We start from the raw sequence: 17,513 nt of genomic DNA, 5'->3' as shown, positions 1-17,513 counted from the left end.
GAAACAAAATTAAACATGGGCGTCACACTGACCACAAGATTATACAAGAATACGACATCTGATTTTAGGGTAAAGTTAGCATAAAGAAAGCAGTTTCTCTCTATACAGCAGTCTCTACAGACTAACAGGATAAAGGGTTAACAGTCTCCACTTTGCCACACCTTGACTTTACATGTGTGAAGTAGTTCTTAAACCAAGCTGAGATGATGGAAAGCTACTAACGACTAATTTAATTCTCCTTAGGAGGTTCTTACACACCCCACCCCGGGGGGAAACTTGTGACGTTTGATAAGGGCACAGACAACAGCCAAGAAATTTCTTGGCTCCTACTGCTATGACGACAGCTTTAGGGAATTTTCTCTAAGGAATACGGAAAGAAAATAATTTAAACAACTCGGTGGAAGTTCATTCCCAACTGCCCCTCATTCTGGAAAGCTTTATGCCCTTCCCTTAACTCATCACACCCCTTCTTACATTCTATTTAAAGGAAAACTTTCTCCTTCTTGGAATGGTAGCTTTTGAGAAGGTTTCAATGGGGAAGGCACCGGTCTCTCTGGAGAGCACACTTACCCAGCTAGTTTCCGATCTTTTCTCTGCCAGAGTCCGGGCAAATTCTGAGCCCTGCAGCACAGTAATAGAACAACAAAACGAAGACACAATTCATCTTCTGATCCTTTTTCAGGTCTCTTTTCAGCATATTTTCTGTGACTTTAGATGTAGACTTTTACATCCCCTGAAAATGTGAGGTTGGCATAATGACACCGGAAAACTACCAGTCCCTCCGGTACAGGACTACGCAACTTGCCCGGGATGGATCCAAAAGCTGCTCAATCTGCCGATCCTTCCTGTTATTTTCCTCCTCTAATCTCCGGAGCTTTGTTTTCACCATGTCCACGTTGTTTTTCTCAGAGTGCAACATCTGTAGAGGAAAAAAAAAAAGCTCTCTGGTGAGTGGGTGTTGTTTTTTTTAAAGTAACTAGTCAAAAACCAAGGGCAATTTTGAGTTTTTACTCTTAATCACAGTTTAGGAAAGTTGGGAAAAGATGGTCATCAAGCTGGAAAGGATCAACAGGAGGGGGTGATTAGAGAAAATGATTTTTTTTTAAAAGGGCTAAGAGTGGGGAAAAAAGATGGAAGGACAGGAAGCAGAACTTCTCTGATACTTAAGTTCCCTGAATCGGCAGAGTAACCAAGTTACAAGTCTATTTTCTTTGAAATCAAATGCTTTGCTGTGGCTACTACTGCAATCTCCAAATTTCTGCGGTCGTGCCCTTTTAAAATTAGGCCGACCATGAGATAAGATTTTACTCTGACGGTACCTAGGCAAATAAGAATTTAATGAAAAACATGTAAAATATAAATTGCCCAAAGGGATCATTACTCTTTCGATTATTTTGCTGGGGTCAACAAGTGGGCAACCTGTGGAACCGCACATGAAAACTACTGGTCAGGAGTGATTTTCTCCAGGAATCCAGGATGCTTAGTCCAGGGGAGCTCAATTATCCGGTATTTTGAAGAGTCTGAAAATTCAGCTCAGTGAGAGGGACCTCTGTCTTGCACTGGAAACTGCTGCTACATTCTAGTTCGCAACACCTTTGCCCTACACAGTCCCACAGAGCCAGATTTTTCAGAGCATGAGAATGTAGGGGAAGCAGGTACAGAGTTCACACAGTCAACCTAGGGGACACTAAACCAGAAAAGCTGCCCTGGAAGTCCATCATCATCATCACCATCAATCGTATTTACTGAGCGCTTACTATGTGCAGAGCACTGTACTAAGCGCTTGGGAAGTACAAATTGGCAACATATAGAGACAGTCCCTACCCAACAGTGGGCTCACAGTCTAAAAGTTCAAATACCATCATTATTTGATTATTATGATCTATAGAAAATTGGGGTGGGAAAGGGAACTATTGCTTGCTTTGCCACTGTTTGTTTGGAAAGCTAATGAAGAAATCTTCCTTCTACGGTACTCTTGTCAGCATATACCACTTTCCTCCCTTGACATCATTACTTTGTCTTGGTTAACCTCCAGTTAATCTTCTTCATTTGGACCATTTATTGTCCTGCATTACACCTCTCAGTGCCTCATGGGACCTCTCAGGTTTCCTGAGGATTCAGCTTGGGTCCTTGCTTTCACTAGACATGTTGCAACCAGATCTGGAAATTAAACACCATTTTAATTTAATCTAATTTAATTAAAATTGAATTTTGCTATGTATGAGCTGTTGTTCTCTACTCTACTGTACAGCCCAGATAGAGAAGCAGCGTGGCTCAGTGGAAAGAGGCCGGGCTTTGGAGTCAGAGGTCATGGGTTCAAATCCCGGTCCGCCAATTATAATAATAATAATGGCATTTATTAAGTACACCATTCCCTCACCAAAAGTCCCCATGGTTAACTAAAGCCTGGTCATCTAAAAGCTGGGAGAAATGGAGTTAGGCACTCAACAGTTTCTGTTATACTGGGTGGATAGTTTTCAGAGAATTGGTACTCCGCACCAGTACGCCTTCCTACAGATACTAATAATAACGATTGTGGTATTTGTTAAGCACTGTACAAAGCGCTGGGGTGGATACAAGCAAATCGGGTTTGCAGTCCCTGTGGGGCTCACAGTCTCAATTCCCATTTTACAGATGAGGTGACTGAGGTCTACAGAAGTGATCACCCAGCAGACAGGTGTGCCACACCCTTTCCCACCTCTCCACTTTCTTTTCAGTGAAAATCCTGTCCCTTCCCTTTTCACAAATTGCTAACTTCATTTCCCCTTTGTGGCCCTGACTCTTAGAATGTGAGCCCCATGAGGGACAGGGACCATGCCTGATCCCCATCTATGTATTCTCTTCCAGCACTTAATACAGTGGTCTGCACGCAGGAAATGCTTAATAAATGCTATTACTACTACTGACTAAATAGTAATCAGGAGAAAAATATGAAGACTGGGTGTTAACGGCACACAGCACTTTGTGATGAGGCCAGGGTGACAAATGTCGGAAGGGGCCCACAAATCCTTTGGTTACTTAAAACTGCACACAGGTTTCCTTTACCCATCACGGACGATGGGCAAAGTATTCCCAGCTGGCACACCACATTTGATAAGGCCAAAGGTTTATGGGATTTGAGGAGTTAGGCAGGACCAAGGGTTAGTTACACTGAACGAAATCCAAGATGACTTTTGTAAAATAAACAAAAACAGCTGTTTCAAGTGGGCTGCTCTGATTTGTATCTCCACCACTCAATGACTTAATATTACCAAGGGAATTTAATTGTAACTTCACAATTTACCTATGCACCGGTGTCTTTAGGACTTGAACAAGACACAGTCTTTTAGACTGCGAGCCCACTGTTGGGTAGGGACTGTCTCTATAGGTTGCCAACTTGTACTTCCCAAGCGCTTAGTACAGTGCTCTGCACACAGTAAGCGCTCAATAAATACGATTGATGACAATAAACTTATGGTAACGGTGAAATCTGAGCAGCTACGACTAAGTGCCCAAGGAAATACTGAGGAATTACTTATACTGCTTCAGAGAAGGAGGGGCATCCCAGACTCAGATGACTTGAAGCATTTAGGTCATCCAAAGTCAAAGAGAACCCTAGTGACTCAATACTGTAGACTGTGGTGGCCCTATCGAATGTACAAAAGTGAGTGCAAATCCCAAAAGTGCAGTTGGGGAAACTGCGGTGGGAAGTGACTTACGATGCAGTTGGCTACTTACAAGTGAGGCTGGTGAGGGGAAACCCACACAAGCATCCAAACCCAGAAATCTCTTCACTGAACAGAAAATCTGGCTCAGAATTTATACTAACTTTAAGACGCGTGTATGTCAATAATTGATAAACAGAATTATTTAGTATCCACAAACCCATTACACCATGCCCAGGAGGCACATTCAAATCTTCAACCGATAAGTCCTTCTATCATTTCCATGCTCACGAGGCTATTCAACTAGTCAGGATTTAGTCAGTTATGCACAGGGCAGTCCAAACAGCAAATTGAGAAAAATTCATAGAACGTGCAGATGCCTTACTGGCACTGAAAATACCTGACCTCACTAGTTAAGGTTAACTAATATTTTGGTATTCGTATTTTTTGCTTCAGTTCAGCTCAGTATGCCTTTATAATATTAATCTGAGCTAGTACAGCCTGGATAATTTTGTGTGATTGTATCCTCATGCAGGCCTTCTGCTGGCCTGGGAATCCTCCTGATTCATTCATTCATTCATTCAATCGTATTTATTGAGCGCTTACTGTGTGCAGAGCACTGTATTAAGCGCCTGGGAAGTACAAGTTGGCAACATATAGAGACGGTCCCGACCCAACAGTGGGCTCACAGGCTAGAAGGGGGAGACAGACAACAAAACTACCAGCAGGTAATACCTGAACCCAGTCTCCAACTGATTAGCATCCCCTGTCCAGAGGTGATTATGGCATAGAGAGGCTGAAATAATAATAATAATAATGGTATTTATTAAGCATTACTATGTGCAAAACACTGTTCTAATCACGCAGACATGTTGACAAATGGGAAACCCAGGGAGGGCTTGGAGGTAGGGTTGGTGTAATGCATTTCCAAAACTGTTTATCTTGCTGCGTGGCACAAGGCCAACTAATTTTTGTTCTCTTTTTTTTTTTCCTCCCAGTGCAGATTTTCTACAGAAAAATCTCATTAAGAAAGTGTCTTTCAGCCTTGGCCAGATGCACCCACTGACTTTCATCCTTTGATATGGAAGGTTTTCACTGTTCACGATCAGTAAAGACAAGAGAGACATTACCTTCTTCAATTCAATGATCTCATCATACATATCTTCTTTCTCTTTGTACATGGGGGTTCCAGGTATATGACCTAGAGAAAGACACACCAAGGACAAGAAAAACCCTTCATGGCAAGAATTGGTGGGAAGGGTGTGGGAAATAACTGGATTTTTAAAAATCCACAATCGTATGCTAATAAAATAATTCATAACAGAAGGGAAAAGAATAAATCACTGTAAAAATATTTTTCTATATAGCTTTAAGTGCTACACACATTTTGCAGAGAATTGATATTCTTCTCACAATAGTTACGGGAATTTAATTTTTATAGATGCAGCAAGAGAAATGATAAAACTAGTGTTAGAGAAAGATAAAAATTTAATAAAAACGAAGGTGAAAACACGCAGTGCAATTACAGTTGAGGGAGAAGAGGAGGAAAGTGCAATAAGAGATGTGGAAGATTGGGTTTAAAAGTTTTTAAATATAATAAAATCCCTCAAACAAAGGCTGAACCTTGCTTCCTATATGATGCCACATACCTAACAGCTACTAAACATTTAAATCTAAAACAGAACTACCAACATCACTAAGAGGTTCATAAATGGGGGAAAACTATTTTTCCAAGGGGATTATGAGAAGACAATGACAAATGCATTTAATTTGAATTAGCCAGATTACTTGCATATGGATACACAGATGAAAAGGCAGATAAAAGATGAGATGAATAGGAATAGAGAAGTTAAACAATATTAGGAAAGGAAGTTTCTCTGCTCTTTTATCCACAGAGGAGAGGGAATGGTGCTGTGGGGTGGGATTTGGGGGAAAGGAGACAGACCTGGACCAGAGAAACTAGTGTAGGGGGTGGGGACGGGGGAATCAATCAATCGTATTTATTGAGCGCTTACTGTGTGCAGAGCACTGTACTAAGCGCTTGGGAAGTACAAGTTGGCAACGTATATTGGGGGGGGCATCCAATGGCAGGTGGCAGTCTCCCCCCTCCTCCTGTCTGACAATCAGGAGTGCAGCTGGCCTGTCTAATCTCTAGAGCCTTTCATTCACTCATTCAATCGTATTTACTGAGCGCTTACTGTGTGCAGAGCACTGTACTAAGCGCTTGAACCTTGGAAAGGGTCCAGGAGTTTGGAATCCATCAACCAATCAATAGTACTTATTAAGCATCTACTGTGTGCAGAGCCCTGTACTAAACACTTGGGAGAGCACAGTAGATGTGATCAAGGATCTTATAATCTAGCAGGGTAAACGGACCCTAAAGAAAATTACTGACGGGGGGATGTGTTACAGTAAATGTAGTGAAAATTACTGACAGGGGGATGTGCTAGAGGAAATGTAGTGAAGTGTAAGCTTGCTGTGGGCAGGGAATGTGTCTGTTGCATTGTTATACTGTACTCTCCCAACCACTTAGTACAGTGCTCTGCACACAGTAAGTGCTCAATAAAGACGATTGATTGACTGACTGTCTGCTTTGGGGGGCCGTGAACTCTTCGGTGGTTAGGAGGTGTGGTTGTGTTGATATGGGAGTCAGAATTAAACAGGAAAGGCCTCCTAAAGGAGATGAAATTTGAAAAAGGTTTCGAAGATGTGGGGAGCTGAGATCTGTTGGATATAAAGGTGAGCCCACTCTTTTAGACTGTGAGCCCACTGTTGGGTAGGGACTGCCTCTATATGTTGCCAATTTGTACTTCCCAAGCGCTTAGTACAGTGCTCTGCACATAGTAAGCGCTCAATAAATACGATTGATGATGATGATGATGAAAGGGAGCTATAATATTTACTGAGTATCCACTGAGCATAATGCAACGTAAAATGTGTTTAAGAAAGTACACATCCCTTGCCCTCAAGGAGATTTCACTCTAACCAAAGGGCTAGACATAAAAGTATTTACAATTAGAGAAGTCAAAATAAATAATTGAAATATACGGGGAGGTATTGAGACTCCTTTAGGAAGCGCTATACAAGTGAGTATCCCAATAGCTGAAAAATGCACCCCTCCTCCTCTCACTGCAGCTCTGCTCCCTTGTAGTCTCCGTAAGCGCATTTATTGGGCGTTTACTTTGTGCAAAGGAATGTACTAAGCACTTGGGAGAGTACAATACAGTAGGCAGCTACAACCCCTGCCCTCATGGAGCTTACAGAGATGGTTTCAGAGCCCAGTGGGTGGACATTGGTGGGCCCTCATCCGCTGGACCCCAAGGTCAGGCGGGGCAAACAAAATCTTGGAGGACAAAGGGAGAAGTATGGGTACAGCTCCCAAAGGACGGTAGAGCAGCAAACTCCACTGGGGAGTTGGTTCGACTGAGTGTCAGATCTGCTTCAGAGAAGCTCTGAAGATCAGAGTGTCAGATGAGAGAAGCAGCGTGGCTCAGTGGAAAGAGCCCGGGCTTTGGAGTCAGAGGTCATGGGTTCAAATCCCAGCTCCGCCAACTGTCAGCTGTGTGACTTTGGGCAAGTCACTTAACTTCTCTGGGCCTCAGTTACCTCATCTGTAAAATGGGGATTAAGACTGTGAGCCCCCCCATGGGACAACCCGATCACCTTGTAACCTCCTCAGCGCTTAGTACAGTGCTTTGCACATAGTAAGCACTTAATAAATACCATTATTATTATTATTATTATTATTATTATTATTATTATTATTATTATTATTATCTGCTCCAGGTGAGATGCAAAGATTGTTTGCCTGGCATGATGAGAAACCTGTATACACTGTCCCCTACTACAGTTACTTATTTTAGTGCTCCTCATTTTGTTTCATCTTTATTAGGCTCGCATTTATTCTTATTGTTCTATGTATGTCTTCCCCTACGTAAGACTGAAAGCCCCTTGTGGGCCTCAGTTACCTCATCTGTAAAATGGGGATTAGGACTGTGAGCCCCCCCATGGGACAACCTGATCACCTTGTAACCTCCCCAGCGCTTAGTACAGTGCTTTGCACATAGTAAGCACTTAATAAATACTATTATTATTATGCTTATGCTTATGCTTATTATTATTATTATTATTATTATCTGTTCCAGGTGAGATGCAAAGATTGTTTGCCTGGCATGATGAGAAACCTGTATACACTGTCCCCTACTATAGTTACTTATTTTAGTGTTCCTCATTTTGTTTCATCTTTATTAGGCTCGCATTTATTCTTATTGTTCTATGTATGTCTTCCCCTACGTAAGACTGAAAGCCCCTTGTGGGCCTCAGTTACCTCATCTGCAAAATGGGGATTAAGACTGTGAGCCCCCCCATGGGACAACCTGATCACCTTGTAACCTCCCCAGCGCTTAGTACAGTGCTTTGCACATAGTAAGCACTTAATAAATACCATTATTATTATTAATATTATTATTATCATTATCTGCTCCAGGTGAGTTGCAAAGATTGTTTGCCTGGCATGATGAGAAACCTGTATACACTGTCCCCTACTATAGTTACTTATTTTAGTGTTCCTAATTTTGTTTCATCTTTATTAGGCTCGCATTTATTCTTATTGTTCTATTTATGTCTTCCCCTACATAGGACTGAAAGCCCCTTGTGGACAGGGACTTAACTATAAAATCTCACATTTAATCAATCATATTTACTGAGCACTTGCTGTGTGCACAGCACTGTACTAAGAGCTTCGGAGAGTACAATATAACAAGAGTTGGTACTGATAGTATGAACTCAATAAATACCCCAAGCGCTTAGTACAGTGCTCTGCACACAGTAAGCGCTCAATAAGTATGACTGACTGACTGAATGAAATACCAAGGTAATAATTGTAGTACTAACAGTAAGGCTAACATTAACTTGCGAAGCAGCGTGGTCTAGTGGAAAGAGTATGGGCCTGGGAATCAGAAGGATCTCTAATCCTGGCTCCACCACGTGTCTGCTGTGTGACCTTGGACAGGTCACTTCACTTCTCTGTGCCTCAGTTACCTCATCTGGAAAATGGGGATTAAGACTGTGAGCTCCATGTGGGACACGGCTGTGGCCAACCTGATCAGCTTGGATCTATCTCAGTGTTTAGTTCAGTGCCTGGCGCACAGTAAGCCTCTAAAAACAGAGTGGAAAGGTTCATAAACAGCTAATTCTATTCTATTTCCTTTACAACACTCTGCTGCCAAATCATCATCATCATCAATCGTATTTATTGAGCGCTTACTGTGTGCAGAGCACTGGACTAAGCGCTTGGGAAGTACAAATTGGCAACATAGAGAGACAGTCCCTACCCAACAGTGGGCCCACAGTCTAAAAGGGGGAGACAGAGAACAAAACCAAACATACTAACAAAATAAAATAAATAGAATAGATATGTACAAGTAAAATCAATCAATAAAGTAATAAATATGTACAAACATATATACAGATATACAGGTGCTGTGGGGAAGGGAAGGAGGTAAAATGGGGGGATGGAGAGGGGGGCGAGGGGGAGAAGTCAGAGGACTCATCTTACCAAACACGGCTTTTGAAATCAAGGGGGTTTCTGTTATTGTTTTTTACTCTAAAGAGGTTTTGTAACCCCCAAAATGCTCACCATTGCTAGCAGAACGGCTATGCTTTGGCTTCTTCATCCCTAGAGCTTCCTTCAAATATTCGGGTGTGCTGCTCGAAGGGCTGGTCCACGTATACCCCAAGTCAAGGTCTGATTTTAAAGGCTGAGTTAAACTAGCTGAGAAAGAGATAACATAAACAGACCTACTTGAAATTCCAAAGACCAACCACCCACCTTCCTGGCTGCACACAGTTTAGGTGCTTAGTACAGTGCTCTGCACACGGTAAGCGCTCAATAAATATGATTGATTGATTGTTCCAGTCAACAGGCTTAGGGACGAAGCTCCCGGACCACATCCCCCATCTTCGGAAAATGGCCCGCCCAACGAGAAGGGAACAATGGAGGGAAGGAAAAAAGTAATGCCTTGTTTCGAAGTTCCAGGCCACAGTTGCCGTGAGGATTTAGCCGTCGTCGTGTTTCCCAGAGGCATGCTCCCTGCTGATTTCAAAGACCTCCAGGCTGCAACCATTTTAGGTTTACAGAGGTATGGAGATTCTAGAAAGCAAATAGATGGTTATAAGTGTTATAAATTACCTTGGCCATTCAACAACTTTGCTTCTACAAGAGTATGTATCAAACTGGTTTTGAGTATCACAGCTACACTCGGAATGAAAGCACACTGATCAGTTAGATACATGATATATATAGATATGTATTTCCTTTGGTATATAATGAATTATCTATATTTGAAGCATAGTTAGATAGTATATGATCAGTGAACGTACCCCCTGTGATGGTGTAATTATATCTATGTACTCTCCCAAATCCACTATCATTCAGTGCCCACATAAAGACATGTTCATACATGATGACATTGTCATACCTGGTGGTCAGACATGGTGTATTTATGAAAAATCAAATGTACTACTCATGGAAACCAGTAAGTAAGAGAAGACCCAAATGAACAAAAATATGACACTTGCCTGCTGTGGGTGACTCTGGGCAAGTCGGTTAACTTTTCTCTGCCTCAGTTTCCTCATTTATAAAATGGGGATTAAATACCTGTTTTTCCTCCCCCACTACACTGTGGGGCAGAGACTGTGTCTGATCTGATTCTCCTGTATCTACCCTGGTCCTGGTGCTGCTTAAATACTACAATTACTATTGTTATTACTATTATAACCTTTAATATGTCCTAAGGGGATTTATTGAAGAAAATTCCAAAAAAGGCTCTGTGATATTAGCATTTGCGATATTAACATATAGGAAAGAGAGGGCAACTGCGGCCTTGCTTAACTTTATTTGACAGGTGCTATTAGAAATGGAATGACTTGAACTCTTCTGATGGAATGAAATGGGTTTTCCTTTAGGTAGTTATCTAGCAACTAATAAAGAGAGAAGAACAGATATCTCAGTGCCTTTAATTGTTCCTCAGATTTCTCAGCTCTTTCAGAAGGGAAAGGGCAACTGACAAAAATCCTTGTTCTAGACAAGCAAAAATTGATTTTCCCCAATCCAAACAACAGTTCTCGTGGAGTGGAAGAAAAGCAAAAGAGTTATCTTCCTGTTTGACAGCTATGCCCACAGGTTCTTTAAGAAAAATCAGATTTTCTTCTGGTCTTGGGTAGGCAAATCCCAGGATACCCTGCCTTCAGATGGAAAACTTTTTTTCCATTAGAAAATTTCTCAGGAAGAAACCCAAACAACAAAATGCTTTTACAGTCAGAATCATGACTAGCTTAAACAAGCTGAGGTATAAAATGTAGACAAAGGGATAAGAAGTAATAGGGGGTAGTGATAGTCATTCATTCATTCGATCGCATTTATTGAGCGCTTACTGTTTGCAGAGCACTGTACTAAGCGCTTGGGAAGTACAAGTCCGCAGCCAAGGGCTCACAGTCTAGAAGGGGGATATAAACCATGGGTTGAGGCAGTGGTGAGATAAGCTGTAGCAACTTGATGGGGGAATGCAGAAACCACTGCCTAGAGACCATGGAAACTAACAAAACCCAGCAGGATTTACTGACTGACTGAATCTAGTCGGCAGAGATGAAGAGAAACACTCCCTCCTTGTCTCCTTCCATTCATGGGAAGTTGGTTAAATTGGCTCTCTCGCTTTTTCCCTTATCCATTGAAGATGTTGGGATGTCATGGGAGGGAGCTGGAGGAAGAAGGAGAGAGGAGAAACCTAAAGCTGGGGTGATCCTGGCAACTCTTGCAGACATCGGACAACGAGAAGGATATACCATGTTGCCAATTTGTACTTCCCAAGCGCTTAGTACAGTGCTCTGCACATAGTAAGCGCTCAATAAATACGATTGAAGATGATGATGATCACGTGCGTTAAGCCAGGCATCAGTCAATCAATCAATCGTATTGATTGAGCGCTTACTGTGTGCGGGGCACTGTACTAAGCGCTTGGGAAGTACAAGTTGGCAACACAGACAGTCCCGACCCAACAGCGGGCTCACAGTCTAAAAGGGGGAGACGGAGAACAAAACCAAACATACTAACAAAATAAAATAAATAGAATAGATATGTATAAGTAAAACAAATAAATAGAGTAACAGGCATGCAGGGTAACCTAAGGAAGTCATTTGCTCCCCTCTGAGGAAGGACATTTGACTTCTCCCAGACCAACCGCATTTCTCTGGGCCCACCCCGCAATTGCTGCAGAAGTGTTGAGTTAACCTTCCAGGTTCCTCTGAACATGAAGACCATGTCCAAGCTTCAGAACTTCATTCATTCATTCAATCGTATTTATTGAGCTCTTACTGTGTGCACAGCACTGTACTAAGCGCTTGGGAAGTTCAGGTTTGCACCATATAGAGACAGTCCCTACCCAACAGCGGGCTCACAGTCTAGAAGGGGGAGACAGACAACAAAACAAAACATATAAACCAAATAAAATAAATAGAATAAATATGTACAAGTAAAATAGAGTAATAAATACGTACAAACATATATACATATATACAGGTGCTGTGGGGAGGGGAAGGAGGTAAGGCGGGGGGATGGGGAGGGGGAAGGAGGAGGAGAGGAAGGAGGGGGCTCAGTCTGGGAACTTGCTAGCATGAGCTAAGGTGGAGAAAGGTTAAGTGTTCAAAATAAAAATACTGGACATAAAGGCATCCAGTGCTGAATCCACACCAAGCAGGGACGGACATTTTTTTAAGGGTATTTGTTAAGCACTTACTACGTGCCTGGCACTGAACTAAGCACTGGGGTAGATACCAGCTACAGGCTAATCAAGTTGGACACAACTCCATGTCCCACATGGGCATCAAAGTATTAATTCCCATTTTACAGATGAGGCAACGGAGGCACAGGGCAATTAAGGTCACATAGCAGACAAGTGGTGGAGCCAGGATTCGAATCCAGGTTCTTCTGAAAACCATACCACTGGCCACTCTACCCAAAGGCCAAGGTGAAAAATTTCTCCAGAACACAAAAATACCTGATTACACAACACTAGTCTGGGATTCATCTCTCGCTCAACCCCTACAATAAATCGGTCACTAAATCCGATCATTTAAACCTTCTCAACATTGCCAAAATCTGCCCTTGCCACTCCATCCAGACTGCTATCAAGTTGGGCCGAGCACTGATCCTATCCCACCGTAATTACTGCACTGTAGACCCCTCAGCCTCCTGTCTCTCCCTACTCCCATGCTTACTTCACTCTGATGCCCAAATCATTTTTCTATAAAACCATTCAGTCTGTTTCCCCACTCTTCAAGAACCTCCAGTGGTTGCCCATCCATCTCCACATCAAACAGAAGCTCCTTACCCTCACCTTTAAAGCACTCAATCACGTTGTCCCCTCCTACTTTTTCCCCGATTTAATAATAATAATAATAATAATAATAATGGCATTTATTAAGTGCTATGTGCAAACATCATCATCATCATCATCAATCAATCAATCAATCAACCAATCGTATTTATTGAGCGCTTACTATGTGCAGAGCACTGTATTAAGCGCTTGGGAAGTACAAATTGGCATCACATAGAGACAGTCCCTACCCAACAGTGGGCTCACAGTCTAAAAGGGGGAGACAATCGTATTTATTGAGCGCTTACTATGTGCAGAGCACTGTACTAAGCGCTTGGGAAGTACAAATTGGCAACACATAGAGACAGTCCCTACCCAACAGTGGGCTCACAGTCTAAAAGGGGGAGACAAAGAACAAAACCAAACATACCAACAAAATAAAATAAATGGGATAGATATGTACAAGTAAAGTAAATAAATAGAGTAATAAATATGTACAACCATATATACAGGTAAATGCTTTATATACATAAAGCACTGTTCTAAGCGCTGGGGAGGTTACAAGGTGATCAGGTTGCCCCCTGGGGGGGCTCACAGTCTTAATCCCCATTTTACAGATGAGGTAACTGAGGCACAGAGAAGTGAAGTGACTTGTCCACAGCTGACAATTGGCAGAGCTGGTATTTTTGAACCCAAGACCTCTGACTGCAAAGCCCGGGCTCTTTCCACTGAGCCACGTTGCTTCTTTGTACACTCTGCTCCTCTAACGCCAACCTACTCACTACACCTTGATCTCATCTATCTCGCCGCCGACCCCTCACCTACACTGCCCCTGATCTGGAACCTTCTCCCTCTTCACATCCAAAAGACTCCCCACATTCAAAGCCTTATTAAAAGCACATCTCATTAAAAGATGTGCTTTTAATAAGGCTTTAAGTGTGGGAAGAGTTTTTCCCCCACCAAGCCCTCATTTCCTCTTCTCCCTCTCCCTTCTGTGTCACCCTTGCATTTGCACCCTTTATTCAACCCTCCCTCGGCCCCAGAGAACTTATGGACATATCTGTAATGCATTTATGTCTATTTATGTCTTATTAAAAGCACATCTCTTATTAAAAGATGTGCTTTTAATAAGGCTTTAAGTGTGGGAAGAGTTTTTCCCCCACCAAGCCCTCATTTCCTCTCTTCCCTCTCCCTTCTGTGTCACCCTTGCATTTGCACCCTTTATTCAACCCTCCCTCAGCCCCAGAGCACTTATGGACATACCTGTAATGCATTTATTTCTATTTATGTCTGCCCCCTGCCATCTGCACTCTAAGGCTGTGGGGAATGTGTCTACCATTATTCATTCATTCAATCATATTTATTGAGCGCTTACTGTGCGCAGAGCACTGTACTAACCGCTTGGGAAGTACACGTCGGCAACATACGAGGACGGTTCCTACCCCGCAACGGGCTCACAATCTAGAAGGGGGAGACAGGCAACAGAACAAAACACGTAGACAGGTGTCAGAATCGTCAGACCAAATAGAATTATTGCTATATGCACATCATTAACAAAATAAATAGAACAGTAAATATGTACAAGTAAAATAGAGTAGTAACTGTACAAATATATACAAGTAATGATGGCATTTATTAAGCACTTACTATGTGCAAAGTACTGTTCTAAGCACTGGGGAGGTTACGATAATAATAATAATAATAATGATGGCATTTATTAAGCACTTACTATGTGCAAAGTACTGTTCTAAGCACTGGGGAGGTTACGATAATAATAATAATAATAATGATGGCATTTATTAAGCACTTACTATGCTTTGTTGTGTTGTGCTCTCCCAAGCACTTAGTACTGTGTTCTTCCACTGATTTCTACTTAAACTTCAATATTATTCCCTGAGTTTCCTCATCCTCTACTCCAGCCTAATCCTTGCCAACCTCTCAGCTGCCTTCAACACCGTGGACCACCCCGTCTTCTGGAAACATTATCTAGCCTAGTCTACACCGACGCTGTCCTCTTTTGGTTCTCTTCCCATCACTCTGACCACTCTTTCTCCATCTCTTTTGCAAGCTCTTTCTCTGCCTCCCACCCTCTGACGGTGGGGGTCCCTCAGGCCCAGTTTTGGAACCCTTCTATTTTCCATCTACACCTCTCCCTTGGAGAATTCATTCACTCCCATGGCTTCCATTACTATCTTCACACAGGTGATTCCTAAATTTACCTCTCCAGTCCTGACCTCTCTCCTTCTCTGCAGTCTCACATTTCTTCCTGCCTCAGTACATCTCTTCTGCCAACACCTCAAACTAAACACATCCAAAACAGAACTCCTATCTCCCAGCCAACCATGTCCTCCCATCTTTCCCATGAATACCACTATCCTCCCTCTCTCACAAACCCGTAACTATGGCATTATCCTTGACTCATCAATCTCACACAATCCGTATTCAATATATCCCCAAATCCTGGCAGGTCTACCTTCACAAAATCACTAAAATCTGCCCTTTCCTCTCCACCCAAACCGCTACCATGCTGATCCAAGCACTTCTTAGATCCCACCCTGCTGCACCTGCCTCCTCGTTGGCCTCCCTGTCTTCTGTCTCTCCCCACTCCAGTCCAAACTTCATTTTGCTACCCAGTTCATGTTTCTAAAAAAAGGTTCAGCACACATCTTCCAAGTCCTCAAGAACCTCCTGTGGTTGCCCATCCACCTCCACATCAAACAGAAACTCCTTACCGTTGGCTTTAAAAAACTCAGTTTGCCCCCTTCTAGCTTACCTCAATGACCTACTACAGCCCAGCCTGCACACTTTGCTCCTCAACTACCAGCTTGCTCACTGTGTGCCTCAATTTTCCCTCTTTCCCACATCCTCCCTCTGGCCTGGAACTCTTTCCCCCACCATATACGCCAGACCATCACTCTCCCCACCTTCAAAGCCTTACTAAGGTTACATCTCCTTTATGAGATGTATTAAGGTCTCTTTTCCCGACTCCCTCTCCTTTCTGCATCATTTATGCACTTGGATCTGCACCCTTCAAGAACATATTGATATTCACCCGACCCTCAGCTCCACAGACCTTATTTGTATATCCATAGCACTTATTTATGGTTTTTGTTAAGCACTGATTGCGTGCCAACTACTATACTAGGCACTGGTATCTACATACAAGATAAGCAGGTCCCACATAGGGCTCACAGTCTAAGGAGGAAGGAGAACAGTACTGAATCCCCATTCTGCAGATGAGGAAACCGAGGCATAGAGAAGTTAAACGACTTGCCAAAAATGTCACAGCAGCCAAGTGACAGAGCTGGGATTAGAACCCAGGTCCTCTGGCCCTTTCCTCTAGGCTATGTTGCTTCTCTAATGTCAGTCTCCCCCTCTAGACTGTAAGCTCCCTGTAGACAAGAGAACATGTTTATCAACTCTGCTGTACTGAACTCTCCCAAGCACTTAGTACAGTGCTCTGCACACAGTAAGATGATGATGATGGCATTTATTAAGCGCTTTCTATGTGCAAAGCACTGTTCTAAGCGCTGGGGAGGTTACAAGGTGATCAGGTTGTCTCACGAGGGGCTCACAGTCTTCATCCCCATTTTACAGATGAGGTCACTGAGGCACAGAGGAGTTAAGTGACTTGCCCAAAGTCACACAGCTGATGGTTGGCGGAGCTGGGATTTGAACCCCTGACCTTTGACTCCAAAACTCAGGCTCTTTCCACTGAGCCACGCTGCTTCTCATAAGTAAGCACTCAATAAATTCCATTGATGCATTGATATTTAGAAAGAAGAGATTAATTCAGTACTACTTCTTAGCACTTTTGAAAAAGAGCAAAAAAATGACTCTCTTTGGAATAAATTCCATATAGGGGTTATGAATTGTTATAAAGGAACACTAGGGAATACTTACTTGGTGATCGTGGTGGAAGTTTGTGTCGAGTTTTTTTCTTCAATTTCTGAAAGGCAGGAGGGAAGAACTGAATTTTTTTTGTCGTACTGCAAACATGTTCCCGAAACACAATGTTCGAACTGTAAATGTAGTTCAGAGTCAGTTCTAGGGGATGACTCAGATGGGGGTCTGACAGCAACAATACAGGGAATTAACTCATCTGAGGGGAGGAGGAAAATGTAGCACCATGATCCACACAACCTAAAATAACATCTGATGGATCTGATTAGACTCAGGGTTCAGCAGAGTTACAATGTCAACATGCCCAGTTACCAACACGTGGAGGCAAGAGGGATACCAAATCAGGGCAGATCAAACCAACCAAGATTTCTTCTGCAGCAAAAAACTGCTCATCCACAATCCAACTGAGTAGCTTTTGTGATGGAAAGCAGTATGGTCTAGTGGGAGTCGGAGGACCTGGGCTCCAGGCCCGGCTCCGCCCCTAATCTGCTGTGTTACCTTAGGCAAGTCACTTCATTTCTCTGTGCCTCAGTTTCCTCAGCTGTAAAATGGGGAGTCAGTACCTGCTCTCCCTCCTACTTAGACTGCGAGTCCC

General features: G+C 42.8%; 1 protein-coding gene across 2 annotated transcripts in view; it reads right to left on the bottom strand.

Annotated features, from left to right (window-relative positions):
• Positions 1 to 17,513, bottom strand: part of IQCE (IQ motif containing E) — a 70,790-nt gene that overhangs the window by 39,886 nt on the left and 13,391 nt on the right. The window contains exons 3-8 of one of the 2 annotated variants that reach the window (XM_038763120.1): positions 16,919 to 16,964; positions 9,664 to 9,795; positions 9,283 to 9,417; positions 4,775 to 4,845; positions 806 to 919; positions 571 to 621 (exon numbers count right to left, since the gene is read on the bottom strand). In XM_038763120.1, the coding sequence (XP_038619048.1) occupies positions 571 to 621; positions 806 to 919; positions 4,775 to 4,845; positions 9,283 to 9,417; positions 9,664 to 9,795; positions 16,919 to 16,964 (549 nt within the window). The remainder of the gene's footprint in view (positions 1 to 570; positions 622 to 805; positions 920 to 4,774; positions 4,846 to 9,282; positions 9,418 to 9,663; positions 9,796 to 16,918; positions 16,965 to 17,513) is intronic. The other variant, XM_038763121.1, reaches the window with a different exon arrangement.

Source organism: Tachyglossus aculeatus, chromosome 21, assembly GCF_015852505.1.
Source record: "Tachyglossus aculeatus isolate mTacAcu1 chromosome 21, mTacAcu1.pri, whole genome shotgun sequence".
NCBI lineage: Eukaryota > Metazoa > Chordata > Mammalia > Monotremata > Tachyglossidae > Tachyglossus > Tachyglossus aculeatus.
This window is presented reverse-complemented; position numbering and strand designations above follow the sequence as displayed.